The sequence below is a fragment of the Motacilla alba genome, chromosome 11, assembly GCF_015832195.1.
Source record: "Motacilla alba alba isolate MOTALB_02 chromosome 11, Motacilla_alba_V1.0_pri, whole genome shotgun sequence".
NCBI classification, from domain to species: Eukaryota; Metazoa; Chordata; class Aves; order Passeriformes; family Motacillidae; genus Motacilla; species Motacilla alba.
In genome coordinates, this window is record NC_052026.1 from 11,895,712 (window position 1) to 11,910,297 (window position 14,586).

Genomic DNA, 14,586 nt, shown 5'->3' on the forward strand with positions numbered 1-14,586 from the left:
TTCCACTGCATTAAAAAATTTTTTTAAAAGCTTAATGATCCAAAATGCAGGGTTTTTTTACTGCTAGAAGGTTTTTTTGTTCTCTGGCTGATAAGCAAAGCATCCTTTAGATGATATGTCTGTTTAATTAAAGCATTATCTTCAGAGCACTTGTGTTTAAAAGAAAATAAATTTGTCTAAATAAAAGTTTGCCTGTAGTACTGTTTTACTATGTAATGTGCATGAACTTGAAGTTTGCCAATTTCAAAATACTAGGATGCTTTAGTTTTACCATAAGTGTTTCTGTTTTTCTGTAATTAATAGTTTCATTTGAATTTAATGTGTAAAACCTCTTTATTTCAACTTTCCTATAGGCAAACATCGTACTTGAAGTTCCTCCATACCACAACAAAGCCATCACAGCCGCAGTTCAGGTGCAGTTTTATCTCTGCAATGGCAAGAGGAAAAAAAGCCAATCTCAACGTTTTACTTACACACCAGGTATCAAATGAAAAATACAAAAGTGGCATTTTATTTTGTTTTTTAAAGTGGACATACAAAAATACTCCAGACAGTTTTGTTCCTTTGATAGGAACATAGGATTAGCTTTGAACTGTTTGTAAAACAGTTACTAAAGCTTGTCTAATTAAAAAGCTGAAATATAGAGTATTAAGCTCCAGTACTGTGACCACAGCTAGTTATTTCTTCATTACACTTTCTACACAATAATTTTTGCATTCTACTTTTCTTCGAGAGTAATGATGAAGCTGCTCTCAGAAGCTGCTCTTGAAATAACAGTCGTGATGACACAATGGATAGTGAGATCATAGAAGAACAAATTTGTGCTTTATTTTCTACTCTCAAATGTTAAAAAAGAAAAAAGAACCAAGACAGGTTTAGATACAAGGAAGGTCAAATTCTTTTTTCCCCCACTCTGGATACATTGCAGTTTACTGAGACAAATCAGCTTGTAACTTAGCCAGAAGTAAAACCAGGGCATGTTAACTGCAGATGTAGTAAAACATCCTATTCCTTCCCACTTGGGGTGCGGGAGAGCTTGCACCAGATGTGCAGTGCCTGCTCCTTTCCTGCCTCTTGCTTTATTTCAGCTGTGTGCCCATTTGGAGCAGTCAGGATTCCCAGTGACGGTGGGGACCCTTTGGTGCTGCTTGGAGCACCTGAAGTCAGATATCTGAAGGAGTCTTTAAAGTCAGATACAGATATTAATATAAACTTCTTAAAACTTCTGTATGTGCTGACAAAGCCAACTGCCATTAGTTAACACAATTTAAAATAAGCTGTGCTCACTTGTTGTGCTCTAAAATTACCTACTTTTTAAATTTAGGCAGTGTTACTGAGGTGTCTGGTATGCCAAGTACACATTAACTGTGTTATCAGATTTCTGTGGTATTTGTCAACTGTTTTTCAAGAATATCAGCTCCTAAGATAGTTACACATCTATATTTTTGTTTGAAATATCTCTATTTAAATTATTTAAATGATGGAACGAAATAATGTCACTTACTACTTAAATAAGAAGCAAGCTGAATTGTGACTGCAGCTGTTATTACACAAGCACTTTAAACACTCTATATGTATTACAGTTCATTTGACTGTAATATTTAGTTAACTGTATTTTATAAAGTAGTGAATGAGAATTTAAGTGTTAGCATTTTTCTACTGGTACTTAAGATCAGTATCTCATTGTAAGCCTACCAGTAGTTTAAAAAAAATAAACCTGTAATAAACCTGTAACTGAAAGTGTGTCAGTTTGTAGCTCTTCTAAGAACAGTTGCTGCCATCACTGAAACTGGGGGATGTGCTTAGAGCTGCTGTAATTAAGACGTGGTGCACTACTCAAGCTCAAAACTCAGCTGTCCTTGTGATCAGAGGCTAAGGAAGGCCTGGAGCCTGCTAAAAATTGCCTTCACCATTTCCTAGTGCGTGATACTGAGCTCACATCTGCCCATTTTCAGTGGAGCCCAGCAGCAGCTCCCCTCCTCTGGTGACAAGAACGTCCTTTAGATGAACTGGACTTTCTCTGGCTGGGTTGCAGATGTCTTTAAAATCATCCATTGCATAGGAAGGTGCGCTGGAAGGGGAGATGCTTGCCTTTGAATACCTGCTGGGAGAGTAGTTCTGGCTTTGCGGGGTTGATGTAGCAGGCATAGAAACAAAGAAGGTGAAAGCAGAGCAGAAGAAGGGAAGCAATGACACAGTGCTATTGTGGCTGTTAAACAGCAGCTGGTGTGTATTTGTCACGGGGTACAGATGGGCTGGAATTGTAAAACTGTTTTACTTTTTCTAGTTATAATGAAGCAAGAGCACAGAGATGAGGTGGATTTGTCTGCCGTTCCATCCTTGGCCCTGCCGCACGCGGGCAGCGTCCAGGGCCTGCACTCAATGCGAGCCCAGCTGCCCTCCCCGGAGCAAGGGCACCCCCATGACAATTTGCTGTCTACGTCACCCAGGAGCCTCGTGTGTCCCGTTCAGCCACCCTACGCGGCCATGGTGACCTCGGCGGTGCCACACCTGCCGCACATGCAGGGCAGAAACCTCAGTCCGAGCGAAGAGTGTCATGTTTTGCCTCCTGCCATGGTTCAGTCTTTTCAGGTAACATCAGCACCTCCCGTGAGGCCTTCTTACCAGCCTATGCAGCCCAGCGACGTGTACAACGGACAGCCCGGTCTTCCCATGAACTCTGCCTCCAGCCAAGGATTTGATGCGATTTCATTTCCGCAGGACACGGCCGTACCTCATTTGATAAATCTCAGCTGCCAAGCTCTACCGCCGGTGCAGTTCCATTCTTCAAACCCAGCTTCCGTGTCAGGGTCGAGTCCAGCAGGACACGCCCTGGCACATGCAGCTCATTCGGGACAGTCATCTGCTCACCTGCCGTCGATGGGATACCACTGCCCGGGCGCCGGGCAGGGCTCCGTCCCCCCCGCGATGAGCCGCTCCCTCGGCCAGGCCTCTCCGCAGCTGCAGCAGGTCCCGTACCACTCTCCGAACCCAGCGGCCGCTTCTTCCCCGTCCCCGACAGCTTCCCACCCGCTGGGCCACTCGCCGCTGTCCGGCCCCTCTTCCCCCCAGCTCCAGCCTCTGCCTTACCAATCTCCGAGCTCAGGACCCGCCCCGTCGCCGCCGCCCGGGAGCCGCTCGGGGCAGCACTCGCCGCAGGCCGCCAGCCCCGTGCTGGGAGCCCTGGGCACGGTGTCACCCCTGGGGCCCCACCCCGTGTGTGACTCATCTCCCTTTGTACCCGAGGGGGCAGCTGTTCACATCAAACCAGAGCCTGAAGACCGGGAGTTGAATTTTCAAACCATAGGATTACAAGACATCACGCTAGATGATGGTAAGTAGATAGGATATTGCAATACTGGGGTTATAATGGGCATTAAGGTACCTAGTGGGTGTGGGAGGGTTGTTCTGTTTAGAACACACTGCTCTTCACAGAAGGAAATTTATATCATCAGTCATAGAGTCATATTTTTGTGTCCAAAGCAACAACTTGTCTAAAGCTAATTATAGCGGCTGTTAATTTGTAGTTACACACTTCGAGCATTTTAGTCTGATTTGCCCACAGATTTTGGTTTTGTTGTAAAACAAGTCTTGAGGATCAAATCTTACACGTTGACACCTTGTATTCAAAAAAGTAATTTGAAGTCTTTTCCGATTGTGTCACTGATACGTTTCAGTGAAACTCATAATATGATATCTAAGTTGCATAGATAGATGGAGTTTGGAGTCTTGTTTCTTGGAGTTGTCCCAGTTTTGAAGGGCAGGCTGGTGTTTTGATAATCTATCACATGCATTTTGGCACTGTCTTGGTCTCCTCACAGACATTCTGTAGATACTGTCATCATTCAGCACCTCTGCTCACAGTGGCTGTTTGCTTTCTCCACTCTGACTACCTTTTTGAGAAGTTCACTGGTTTAACATAAACAGAACAAGGACATTATAATGCTAAAGGCCAGACTATAAAAGGACTGTATTGTAAATATTTGGACAATTTTTAAAATTTAGTTATTAATTAAATAATTATTTATAATATTTTCCAACCAAGTAAAAAAAGAAAAATATCAGATCCTAAACATCAGACTATTTGAGTTGTAGATGCAAAGCAATTTAAAGAATATGTCATACTAATAAAGGCTGGAAAAGCAGAAGGCCTGGCCTTAAAAGTTGTGTAAAATGTGTTTGGTTTTGATGAAGGGAATCATGCCAGTGTCTCTTTTCTAAAGTAGCCATAAATGTTGTGGTTTGGGGTTTTTTAACCATCCCTGGTAATTACTTAATTGCATCAGCATTGGAATAAAGACTTAAGTGTAGGCCATCTGTTAAGTATCTGTGTCAGTCCCAGCTCCCTGCATAAATGAAGCTTTGCTGTTGTTACCTCCAGACAGTAGTAATAAAATTTAATAAGAAAATGCCTTTAAGGACATGGCATAGTAGGAAGAAAACGAGAGAAACCAGTCTAGTTGAGCTTTCAGTTCAATAGCCACCTTAATTAAACAAAGCTCCCTTTTTAGAAACACTGTTTATCAATCAACTTAAGTTTATTTAGAAAGGAAGGAAGAGACTGATTCTGTCAAGCACTTGCTGAGGGGAGAAAAGCAAGGCTTTATGAAACAGCATGCAGCAAAAAATAGCATTTTATACTCCTGGATAGAGGAATGAGAGGGAAATCTAATGTTTCAAGAAGTGCCAGGTTAGAACCTACCTTTTTCTCATCCTGCTTCTCTCCACACTCACAAAAAAAAAAGTAGAAACAAATAAAATTAACTGAATGCTGTGGTTAGACTCTTCACAAAGTAAGCAGAAGTGTTTAGCACTTATGAACATCTTAGCAGTTTGTTTATAATTGTTCAGAAATTAAAATGGATGCACAGTATATTTGTTACTGTTTGGATGTCACAAATATTTGTTGCTTTTTGATACTATTTCCTTTGCTTAGTGCTGAAAGCACTGCCTTGTTCTGTGCTGGCACAGCCGTGGAATCACGGGAGGAGCTGTTGGAGCCCCACTGAAAGCGTGGCCTCTTGCTGGTGGTTTAGAGTACAATGAACATGGGAGTCAAATGGCCACTGCTTAATTAACTTATTTTTTTAAATGATTGTTGTAGAAAATTAAAGAAGTTCTGCTAACTGCTGATGAAACATACTTCATGTATGGAAAATTGACCATGGATTTAAATGCTGAACTTACCCTTGGCAGCAGCGCTGGGTTTGTGAGCAGTGCCTTTCCCTTCCACGTTGCCGCCATGCGATGATTTCCTGGGCGTTGGGTTTGGGGCTTGTTTGCATTTCCCATCTGCAAATGCAGATCAGATGTTGAGCATGAAACCTGCTGTTCCAAAAGTCTGGAAGGGCACAGTGACAAGAAGCAAAGCTGCTCAGTTCTCTCAATGTGAGTGAATACTTCCTCTGCTTAATCAGCTTTAAGGGAAAAAAAACCCCATGTTTAGACAAGAACACTTTTTTCAATAATTTATCTGACATATTACTTTGGTTTAAAAAACAATTCTAAAATTTCTTTTTCTTGTATAATTGAATTTTAGTTTCTGTACAAATAGTGCTAAGCACAAATAGCAAATAGGCTATTCTGCAATAATGTTATAACAATTAAAGAAAAAAATCCAAACATAATTACATACATAAAATGAGTGTTGATACAGTATGTTCTCCCAACTAATACATCAAACCTGAAGGCTCTACTTAGTTGGAAAATAGGTTTTTGAAGGTTACCAATTAAGGCAAATAAACCTCTCAAAATAAAACACTAAGGCAAAGCCAGTTGAAAATTCTTTAAATCATGTCTGGATTACCAGCCTTAAATATTTAAATCACTATTCTTAAAATAAACAAAAAACTCTGAGAGCATAAATTATCTTCTTTCTTTTAAGTAATGTATACTGTTTCAAAATTAAAATAGTATCTATTTCTTTGCCAAGAAAATAAAATATTTCAAGAAATATTTTACAAAATTTCAGTGTAGTATGGAAGTGCTACCACATGATAAAGTAAATCACAGAATTACTGTGTAGCTTGACAGAATTGGATTTTAAATTCTTAAAAACAAAATCCCAATTAAAAAACCACAAAACTGTGAAATCCCCGCCCCACCTCCAGATGTGGCTGTGTGGATATTAGTTACATAAATTCATTTAACTTAGACCCCTAGAAATTACTCTTACTGCCTCTTCAGCCAACATTCAGGTGTTTTCCTAAAAACACACCAGAACCCCTTCCCAATCACTGCATAATACAGAACTACAAAGCTACTTCATCCATCATCAAGAGCATCTGGCTTAGTCTTGATCCAGCATCTCCTGGAAAGTGTAACACATTTGCAGCTTCCCTGCGAAGTCCAAGGCATTTGCCAGTGAGCAGGTGGAGAATCTTTTGAAATGCTGTTGTACACCTTTGCCCCTTACCTGGCTCTGTTCACGCTGTGGTTGAACACAGGTTACACAATGCAAGGGCAGATCTGCCCATGTGTCTGACAAAGGATTTTCCTTTCATTCCTTTCCTTCCTGCCTCTTTCCTTTTTCCCCCCATACTGAACTTTGTGTGACTCTTCATTGTCTTGTTTTTCAGGAGGACCTTGTTGATATCCTTAGACTTTTCTAATCTCCACCTTGAATTTGCTCTTTTGTTTTGTTTCCCCTCTTCCTATCCTTGCATCCTACAGGGAACACCTCCAAATTCACTTGCAACAAGGGCTCAAAATGCATGAGGTCACATAGATAAAAAATTCAAATTACATTATAAAAAACACTTGAAACATAACACAATTTCAAAGTAGTATTGTATGCTGATTCTTCAAAAGTATTCTGAAAAAGTTCTCTTTTCTGTTTAGGTTTTGCAGTTGTCAGGCTGCAGAAGCTCAGAAACTTTTGGGCTGGAACTAAGTAAAAGCAGCTTCATGCACTTTTATTTGTCCCCTCTACATTTTCTATCCCTCAGTGTGTTGGACCTTTTTTCCCTTAGCATCTCTCAGCAAGTCAGCCCTCTGGCCAACACCTCAGGTTAACATTTCCCTGGACAGACAGTGGAGTGTTTAGGGCTGCAAACAGATATAAACAAGGCAGCTGAAGTGACAGGAAACAGGCAGCTGGTCATTTCTGGCCTTTCCCATATCCCTCATCTATACTGGGCTCTGCTGCACACACATCTAATAAAGTTTCTTCCCCACTTGATAGAAAAGCTACTCCAAGTTAGACTCAGTCTGGTTATATGATGAGGCCTAATTAATCCACCCCCTCTGTTTTTAAAAAGTGCTCCTAATGCAGTGGTTTACCTATTCCCACTGTCACGTTTTAGGTTTAAAATTGTTCCAATACTGTTGATTTCAAATTTAATCTTTTGTGATTTGCAGTTTAGGAGGGAGTTTACCTTGGATTTCATGGCTTTCTACAGTGATGAGATTTCTAACATATACACCTGTATTTAACCATTTTTAAGGTATTGTTTGGCTGTATTCAGCAAATCAGGATGACCTTCTACTAATCCTCTTACGTTTTGTTACTCATTGCATCTCCATTACATAAAGCTGGAGATTAGAAAATCCAGTATGTGCAGTTACTATAAATCATAACCAGAAATCCCCTAAGCACTTTGTGTATATAAAGCAATAAGGCTGCTTTGTCAGACACATTCCATTTAGAACTCTAAGCTGTTAGCATTCATTCATTTTAATAGTTCTGTGGTAACTCTCTAGTTTATAAACTCTCTTGCTGAGAAGCTCAGATTATTCTGATCTTGGCTAGAAGACTTGTACATCTTTGCAGGCAGCTTTTTAACTGTAGCTTCAGCTTAATTTCTGGAGAATCAAAGTGGTGAGTAATAAGCAAGTATTGCAGAAGAACTATACTTTGTATTTCTGTCTATATTTAAAACTTATTCATTAACAGATCAGTGTTAATTAAGGCAGCATCCTGCCATTGGAGATCTGCAGAAGCACAGAAAGTACTGAATGCTGGAGTCTGGTGTAGTGTGGAGGAGAGCAGCTCAGACTTGAGATGTACATCTCAAATCCAAGATGTGTTTATCGTCTCCTGAGTACAGAGGGAAATGTTGCACCTTGCAGTGTGCCCAGCAAGGCCAAGGACTCAAACTGACCCTGTGCCTGGAACTGTCAGAGCAATCCTGCACTAAGAGGCATTCTGAAAACTCTACCAGTATAGAGTGTTTAGTAAAGTTGTGTTCAAACTCCTCCTTTCTTAGCATTCTGATTATTAAATCTGTATTATCAAGGAGTATGAGACAGCAGTAAAAAGCAGTCCTGCAGGGAGATGTTGAGGTGATAAGGCAGAACCTGAAATGTATTGAAAGAGAATGGAAATCTACTTTGAGAAATGTGTGTTATGAACAAAATGAAGATCCAGACTGAGCAGTAGTCTAAAAGCTGAAGGGTGGAGCAGTGAGCAGAGGTAAAATATTTTGCATCAGGGGTTGTCAGCAGTTAAAGAGTGCTTTGACCGTATCTTCTAAGGGATTCACTCACTGTGTCCATAAAATCTGTCAGTGGGGCATCCCAAGAAGACCAGTTAGAGATTCCTAGTGTGTAAAAATGTCAGCTAAATCCTCAGGTGTCTATGGCCAGCTGTCCCTGGGAGAGCCACAGAACAGCTTGTAACTAATGCAAAGTAAACTCAACTGACTCACCACTTCAAAAAGATTCAAGAATTGGAAGAGATTAGAGACTTCTTCCATCAGTGCAGGTGGCACTTCTGCACCAAGGTGTGGCTGCTGGCAATCACAGCAGAACTGGAAGGAGCACAGTTCACCTTGTGACCCCAGAAGAAATCCACACAGACCCTTCAGCACCGCTTTCCACTGCACGGCCCACGTGTCCTCTAGAGCCAAGGCTTGTGCTGAATTCTGTGTCAGACTCAGCTCTCTTCTTGTGTGAGAGCAAAGGTAAACATGACTGCAATGAGTTGGTTTCACCAGGATACAGAAATGCAGAGTGTGACAGCATAGCCAAGCCATGACCAGGATATTTGTTAATGTAGCAGGTAATTGCAGAGCTGGTGCTGTGATTCTGCAGGCACATTTAGTTTTTCTGTATATAATGTGCACGGGAAAACTATACTTCAACATTCCATATGGTTAATTGAAAAAAAAAAATTGTACTGCTTAGTGAAGTTGGCATTAAACCTGAAATTACTGAGAGCAAGCCTGGCCTATGGCTTGGAGTGGTGACTTGCAAGGCAGCCCCTCATGTCTGTGGTAGTTTGCCACAGCAGCCATGGCCTGACATGTGACAGGTTTGGTCTCAGAGCAGCACAGCCAGCTGGCTGCTCCAGCACAGACAACTGAGGGTTAATTAGAGCCTGGCAGCTATTTGCTTTTTGTTAGAGAAAGTTGACACTCACTGGTCATGCGGAGTCAAAACCAGGCTAAATATACTGCACTAAGCAATGTGACATAGTTGAAGAGATTCTTCACGTAAATTCAGCAGGTAGAGTTCTGTCTGGAGCTGACAGAAGCTGTATGTCCCAGGAAATGTGTGCTGCACTCTGTCCATAGTTGTCCTTGAGGTTTGCTGATCCTTGTTACCTCTGTCAGGAGAGCAGTTCACTCCCCTGTCCTCTAAAACACACAGTTTGTATCAAACTTCTTTTTGAGAAGCGTATTAAAAAAACTTCACTCTCTGCTACTCACTGCAGCAGCACTGCAGACAATCATGCATTCTAGAATATTTTGGGAGATTTACTCTTCTAAAATCAGTACATCTTCTAGGCTACGTCCCACAGCCTGCACATCCTGCTCCAGATCAGCAGCAGTAAAGGATACAGAGGCTAAACTTCTAATCAGATAGTGCTAGAAAAACAGGAAGTTAATTGACTCCTGTGGGAGGAGATCCTGAAAACCAAATGGGATGACTCCAGGAGCTCTTTGGTCTGCCTGTATCCATAACAGAACTCTAATTTTAAGTTGACTTCCTGCTTTGACCCAAACCAGGTGCTCGTAATTGAGGGTTTAAAGCTTTTCTTAAGTTTTTTTTACTTAAAGACTGAGTTAGGACAATGAGGTCATTCAAAAAAGTATGAATTTTTGATCAGTTAAACAGATCTACTGGGTGTCATTTTTCTTGATTTTTGTTTTAACTTCCTAGTTTTCATTTTGGCTTTATATGCTTTGGGTACAGAAAGCTTTCTCAAATGTTTAGGGTATTACAAAGTATAAAGGTATTTTTAATGTATATTTTTCTAGTTTCTCAAGTTCTGCCTAATGTGTGTGTGTGTAGAACAAAGCCTTTATGCTGTATCACACAGTTGAAAAGGCTGTTGTTTTATGTCTCACGTTTCCCAAACAAGAAGCAGTGTGTGCCCGAGGGCAGTGCATGCTCTGTTCCAGAAGGTGCTGGCTGGAGACGTTGTGTGTGCTGTGCATGGCACAATTTGTCAGGGATTGATAAAAGCAAACACTCACCACTGTCAGCAGCTTTGGTAGTGCATGCAAGAACCTCAGGATCTTGCTAAGTATGAAACTAATTAGAAAAATTGCTCAGAAGCATATTTCCCTGCCAGAGTGACATAGAATCCTTACTGTATAAGCTGTGCTGTCTTAATGGTGCAGAGGCTGTTGCTTTATAAGCTAATGAACTCCACTGTTCTCTCTGGAGGCTTTTTGGCAGTGCTTGTTGTCTGCTCTTTTGAAAGCTTCACCTTTCTAAAGAGGGTTGTTGGTACAGTTAATTTGTTTCCTCACGAGGCAGTTTCCTGCCCATCTCCCTGGATTCAATAGATCTTTATTTAAATATCACTTTCTTGCTGTTTCTGCCATAATTGATGGGGGAAAATGATCTTTTCTTATCTCCTATTATTTGACAAGAATTTGTCCTTAATTTACTCCTTTCCTTCACAATGGCAGCAGGCATTTTCATTGAAACCCAGAGAATGCTTTCCACTTCCCATTTAAACATGTGTAACTTTACACTTTGAACAATTAAGCATAAGAAGTCACCCAAAGAGGTCATTTGAGCTGCTTGAATTTCAGAAAGAAGTAAGAGTAGATTCCTTTGTTCTCCCAGGAGTCATCCCTAAGCAGGGCTTAGATACCATGCTGGCAAAACAAGTGTGTGCCTGTATCCAGAAGGCACAAATTAGCCAGGGTCCAGAGTAATTTTCTTAATTGGGTTAAAGCCTAGTTGACTAAATTTGCAACCCTGTCTTGGGCAGGGAAAAAAACCAAATCCAACCCTGGTGTAAGCTCTGCCTAGCTGCCGATCACAACTGAATAAACACAGACTTGTTGGTTAAAATAATGAATACCCTATTTGACATTGATTTTTCCTCTAGGAAAAGCAGTTCCATGAAACGCAGCTCTGCACTACCTGCAGGGTTTCTCACGTGGCCCAAGTCTGAGGGAGCCACCTGTGCCAAGACAACCCTTGGTGTTCTGCCACTCGAGCTGTGGTGGCCCCACTGCAGAGCCGTGCCCTGGGCAGGGTGTGCAGTGGGACAGCGAGGGGAGCCAGCAGCTGTGAGCAACAACAGCTCCCTGTGCTTGGGGGAGAGGGAAAATGGCACAAAAGGTTTTGTTCACTAGGACTCCTTTGCCTACCCTGGAGTTGCTGTCAAGTGCCACGAGTACTTCTAATTTGACCACAGTAAGTAAAGCAAATTGAAAAAAACTGAAGGAGGAATGGTCTAAACACAAATACTAAAATCAGATTTAAGTAGTATAAATTCATGAGGATGCAACTATGCAGACATCCAAAAAAAAAACCATTACCTTTATGGCTCTGGCTGCTAAATGAAAGTAAATTTACAAGAAAAGTGGTACTGTTTTAAAAAGGCACTCTGATAACTTATAAATAGTTACTTATGTCACATACGCAGTGTTTGTGAATGAAACGGGGTATTTAAATTTAGTGCTATTAAAAGAAAAATGAAAATCACTTCCTGGTTGAGTGAACTGTAACTTCTTGGTTTAGTCCAGTCAGTAGTTATGTCTGTCTTCTTCTCTGACACAGACAGTTTTATCTCTGACCTGGAATACCAGCCATCAGGTTCAACAGAGAAATGGACTCAACATTCAGCACTCATGTCCAACTCCTTTGTGGAAAATCTAGAGGGTGAGTCTGCTTACTGAAATGCTTCAATGTTTGAAATTGGAGCACAAAGGAAAGGGGAAAGTGTTGTAAGAGTTTAAGAGCTGCAAGTGAAAAGCACTGTGTAATACTGAAGTATTGCTATAACCAGACACCTGTGTATTCTGAAATAGTTGGAAATTTAGCATTTGTGAACCAGGTGTACACTCATTCAGTAAAAACCTCCACTCAAAGTATACAGAGCTGCCACAGAACTTCCTGAGTGCTGTAGGATCTAGTAAAATAGCAGAAGAGGATATGGAAATCTTAAGCCAAATATGGGCAAGGTAGAAGAGTGGCCAGATCAGTTAACTGAGAAATTTAGAACGTTTCTCTTTTTCAAAAAGATGAAGCAATGTCAGTTTAAATAGATGGAATACAGTGGCATGCACCTCCAGTCAGAGTATTAAGAATACAGGTTCATAACTAGATTTAGATTTGAATGTGCACTATAATTGGGTAAGAATATCTGGATTTATTATTTCAGCTTCTTTATTTCACATATAAGCAAGATAATTAGGCCCTATGACTCTTCTAAATACTAATGATATTAGAAATTGTTGCATGGTCTATTGGTCTTGTTTGTGTTTAGACTTTAGTGGTTTTCATTTTATTACAAACATGCCTAAAATGCCAAAGAACTGTACTGTCCTTTTTCTCTCAATACATGTACATGTACATTATAAAGACTTACAACATGTTCTACTTTCTCCTTAGACTTGTAAAGGTTAATACCTGTAAATGTACAGTAGATTTGGTAACAGAGAAATAACCAAGCTCTTCATAAAACTTTCACACAATTACTGTGTAGATTGATCCTAAGTTTGTTTATGAAACTGAAATAAACCACACTGGTCTTTTGCCCAGCTTTCAAGAAACTTAATTCTGCTTTCCTTACCTATCAAAATATTATTTGTAAGGTAAGTAGCTGCTATTTGGAATGGCAAAGCCAGGGAAAGGACTGTACACCAAACTGACATTCCTATGCCTTGAAACAGCAAATCAATTAGTAAAATACGAGTTATAACTTAGATTATTTCAGTGTTCTGCACTATATCCGATGCAATTCAGAATCTGGTAGGTTCAGGATAATTGTTGAAGAGCAAGAGTTCTTGAAAAGTGGAAATTCAGGCTAATAATAAAATAACCCTCAAATACTAGTATCCCCAACTGACAAATAACACATAGGGTGATAACTCCCAAATTTAGGCCTGTGAAATGTATGCTGACAGGTCCCTTTAATAAAGGGCACACAAACAGAAACCCAGACAGAAACACATTTACACACAAGTGTTAGCATTTGACAAATGCAATTGAGAAACATGGCATTTTTAAAATGAAAATAATGGGTATTTTTTGTATTTGGCACCATGTAGTGTGGTATTAATACAGGATAGGATTACAGAGGAAAGTAGGATGGTTTTGTACGTTGAAGAATGCTCAGTGTCAAATCAGACAAGTTAACTGTATCCACTGCCAGTACAGAATTCTTACAGAGCCAATTTTCAGGCTTAAATTAGGAGGAACACAGCTTGTAAATTATACTGCTGAAGAGGAGAGCAACTGTGACTGTAGTGTGCTGCAGGAGATCAGAGCATCTACAAAGGCAGGAAATAACTAGTGGAATACTTGAGTCATCCTTTATAGAAGGGGTAAGTGAGATGAGTGCTTCAGGGAGTACCAAAACATGAGGAGAACCCACATGAGGAAATATCTCTTTATTTGGTTAAAAGGAGTGTACAAAAACTTCTTGAAAAAATTACATCTTGTTTTGTAGCAATTTCAGCATCACAGGCTGTGACAAACTTGAAAAGACAAACCGTAGAAAACAATCAAGGTTATGAAAATACAATAGGTGGTCAAAAGGGTCACATAGTTGCCAGCAGTCTGCAGATTATTTATGAAGGTTCATAAGTCTGCAATTACTCTGCTGTGAGAGAGACTACAAGCTGCTTCCACATGCAGAAATCAGAACAGGACATAAAAATTATGAAGTTAAATGGGAAATGTGACCAACAGATGACTAATCAGTTATTCAGTTAAAGTTAGGTAAGTGATGTTAGAAAGTTTTGTGTATTGATGTTGACAATTGAGGAACTAGAGATTCTCCCTTTGAAAAAGAGACATGTTGCAGGGCCTGCCCCAATGTAAGATGTCAGTAAAAAGGTTTCAGAGCAGTGGCAGTGACAATTGTCCTCAAGTAGATGACATGCCAGACAGCAGCTCTGGAAGAGCAAGCAACATTTAACTCTCATGTAGAACCTGATGTAGAGTCTGGGTAAATGTGACACTGCTGCTGCTCTGCTTTTCAGAAGGGTGAAAATCAAAAACTGTCTAGAAACCTCTACAGCAAGATCTTGTGATTAAAGGAAACCAGGTAGTTAAAGTGGAAATTAGAGTAAGGGAAAGAATCAAACCTGCACTCATCAATACAGTGCTAACTATTCTCACTTAAAGCTGTCTTGAATTAAAATGAGAACCATGAGAACTATGAGAACTTGC

At 40.4% G+C, this 14,586-nt stretch overlaps 1 protein-coding gene across 2 annotated transcripts in view; it reads left to right on the forward strand.

Moving 5' to 3' along the window:
• NFATC3 (nuclear factor of activated T cells 3) overlaps positions 1-14,586 on the forward strand; it is a 64,693-nt gene that overhangs the window by 40,438 nt on the left and 9,669 nt on the right. The window contains exons 8-10 of one of the 2 annotated variants that reach the window (XM_038147899.1): positions 354-480; positions 2,288-3,334; positions 11,968-12,069. In XM_038147899.1, coding sequence (XP_038003827.1) covers positions 354-480; positions 2,288-3,334; positions 11,968-12,069 — 1,276 coding nt within the window. The remainder of the gene's footprint in view (positions 1-353; positions 481-2,287; positions 3,335-11,967; positions 12,070-14,586) is intronic. The other variant, XM_038147900.1, reaches the window with a different exon arrangement.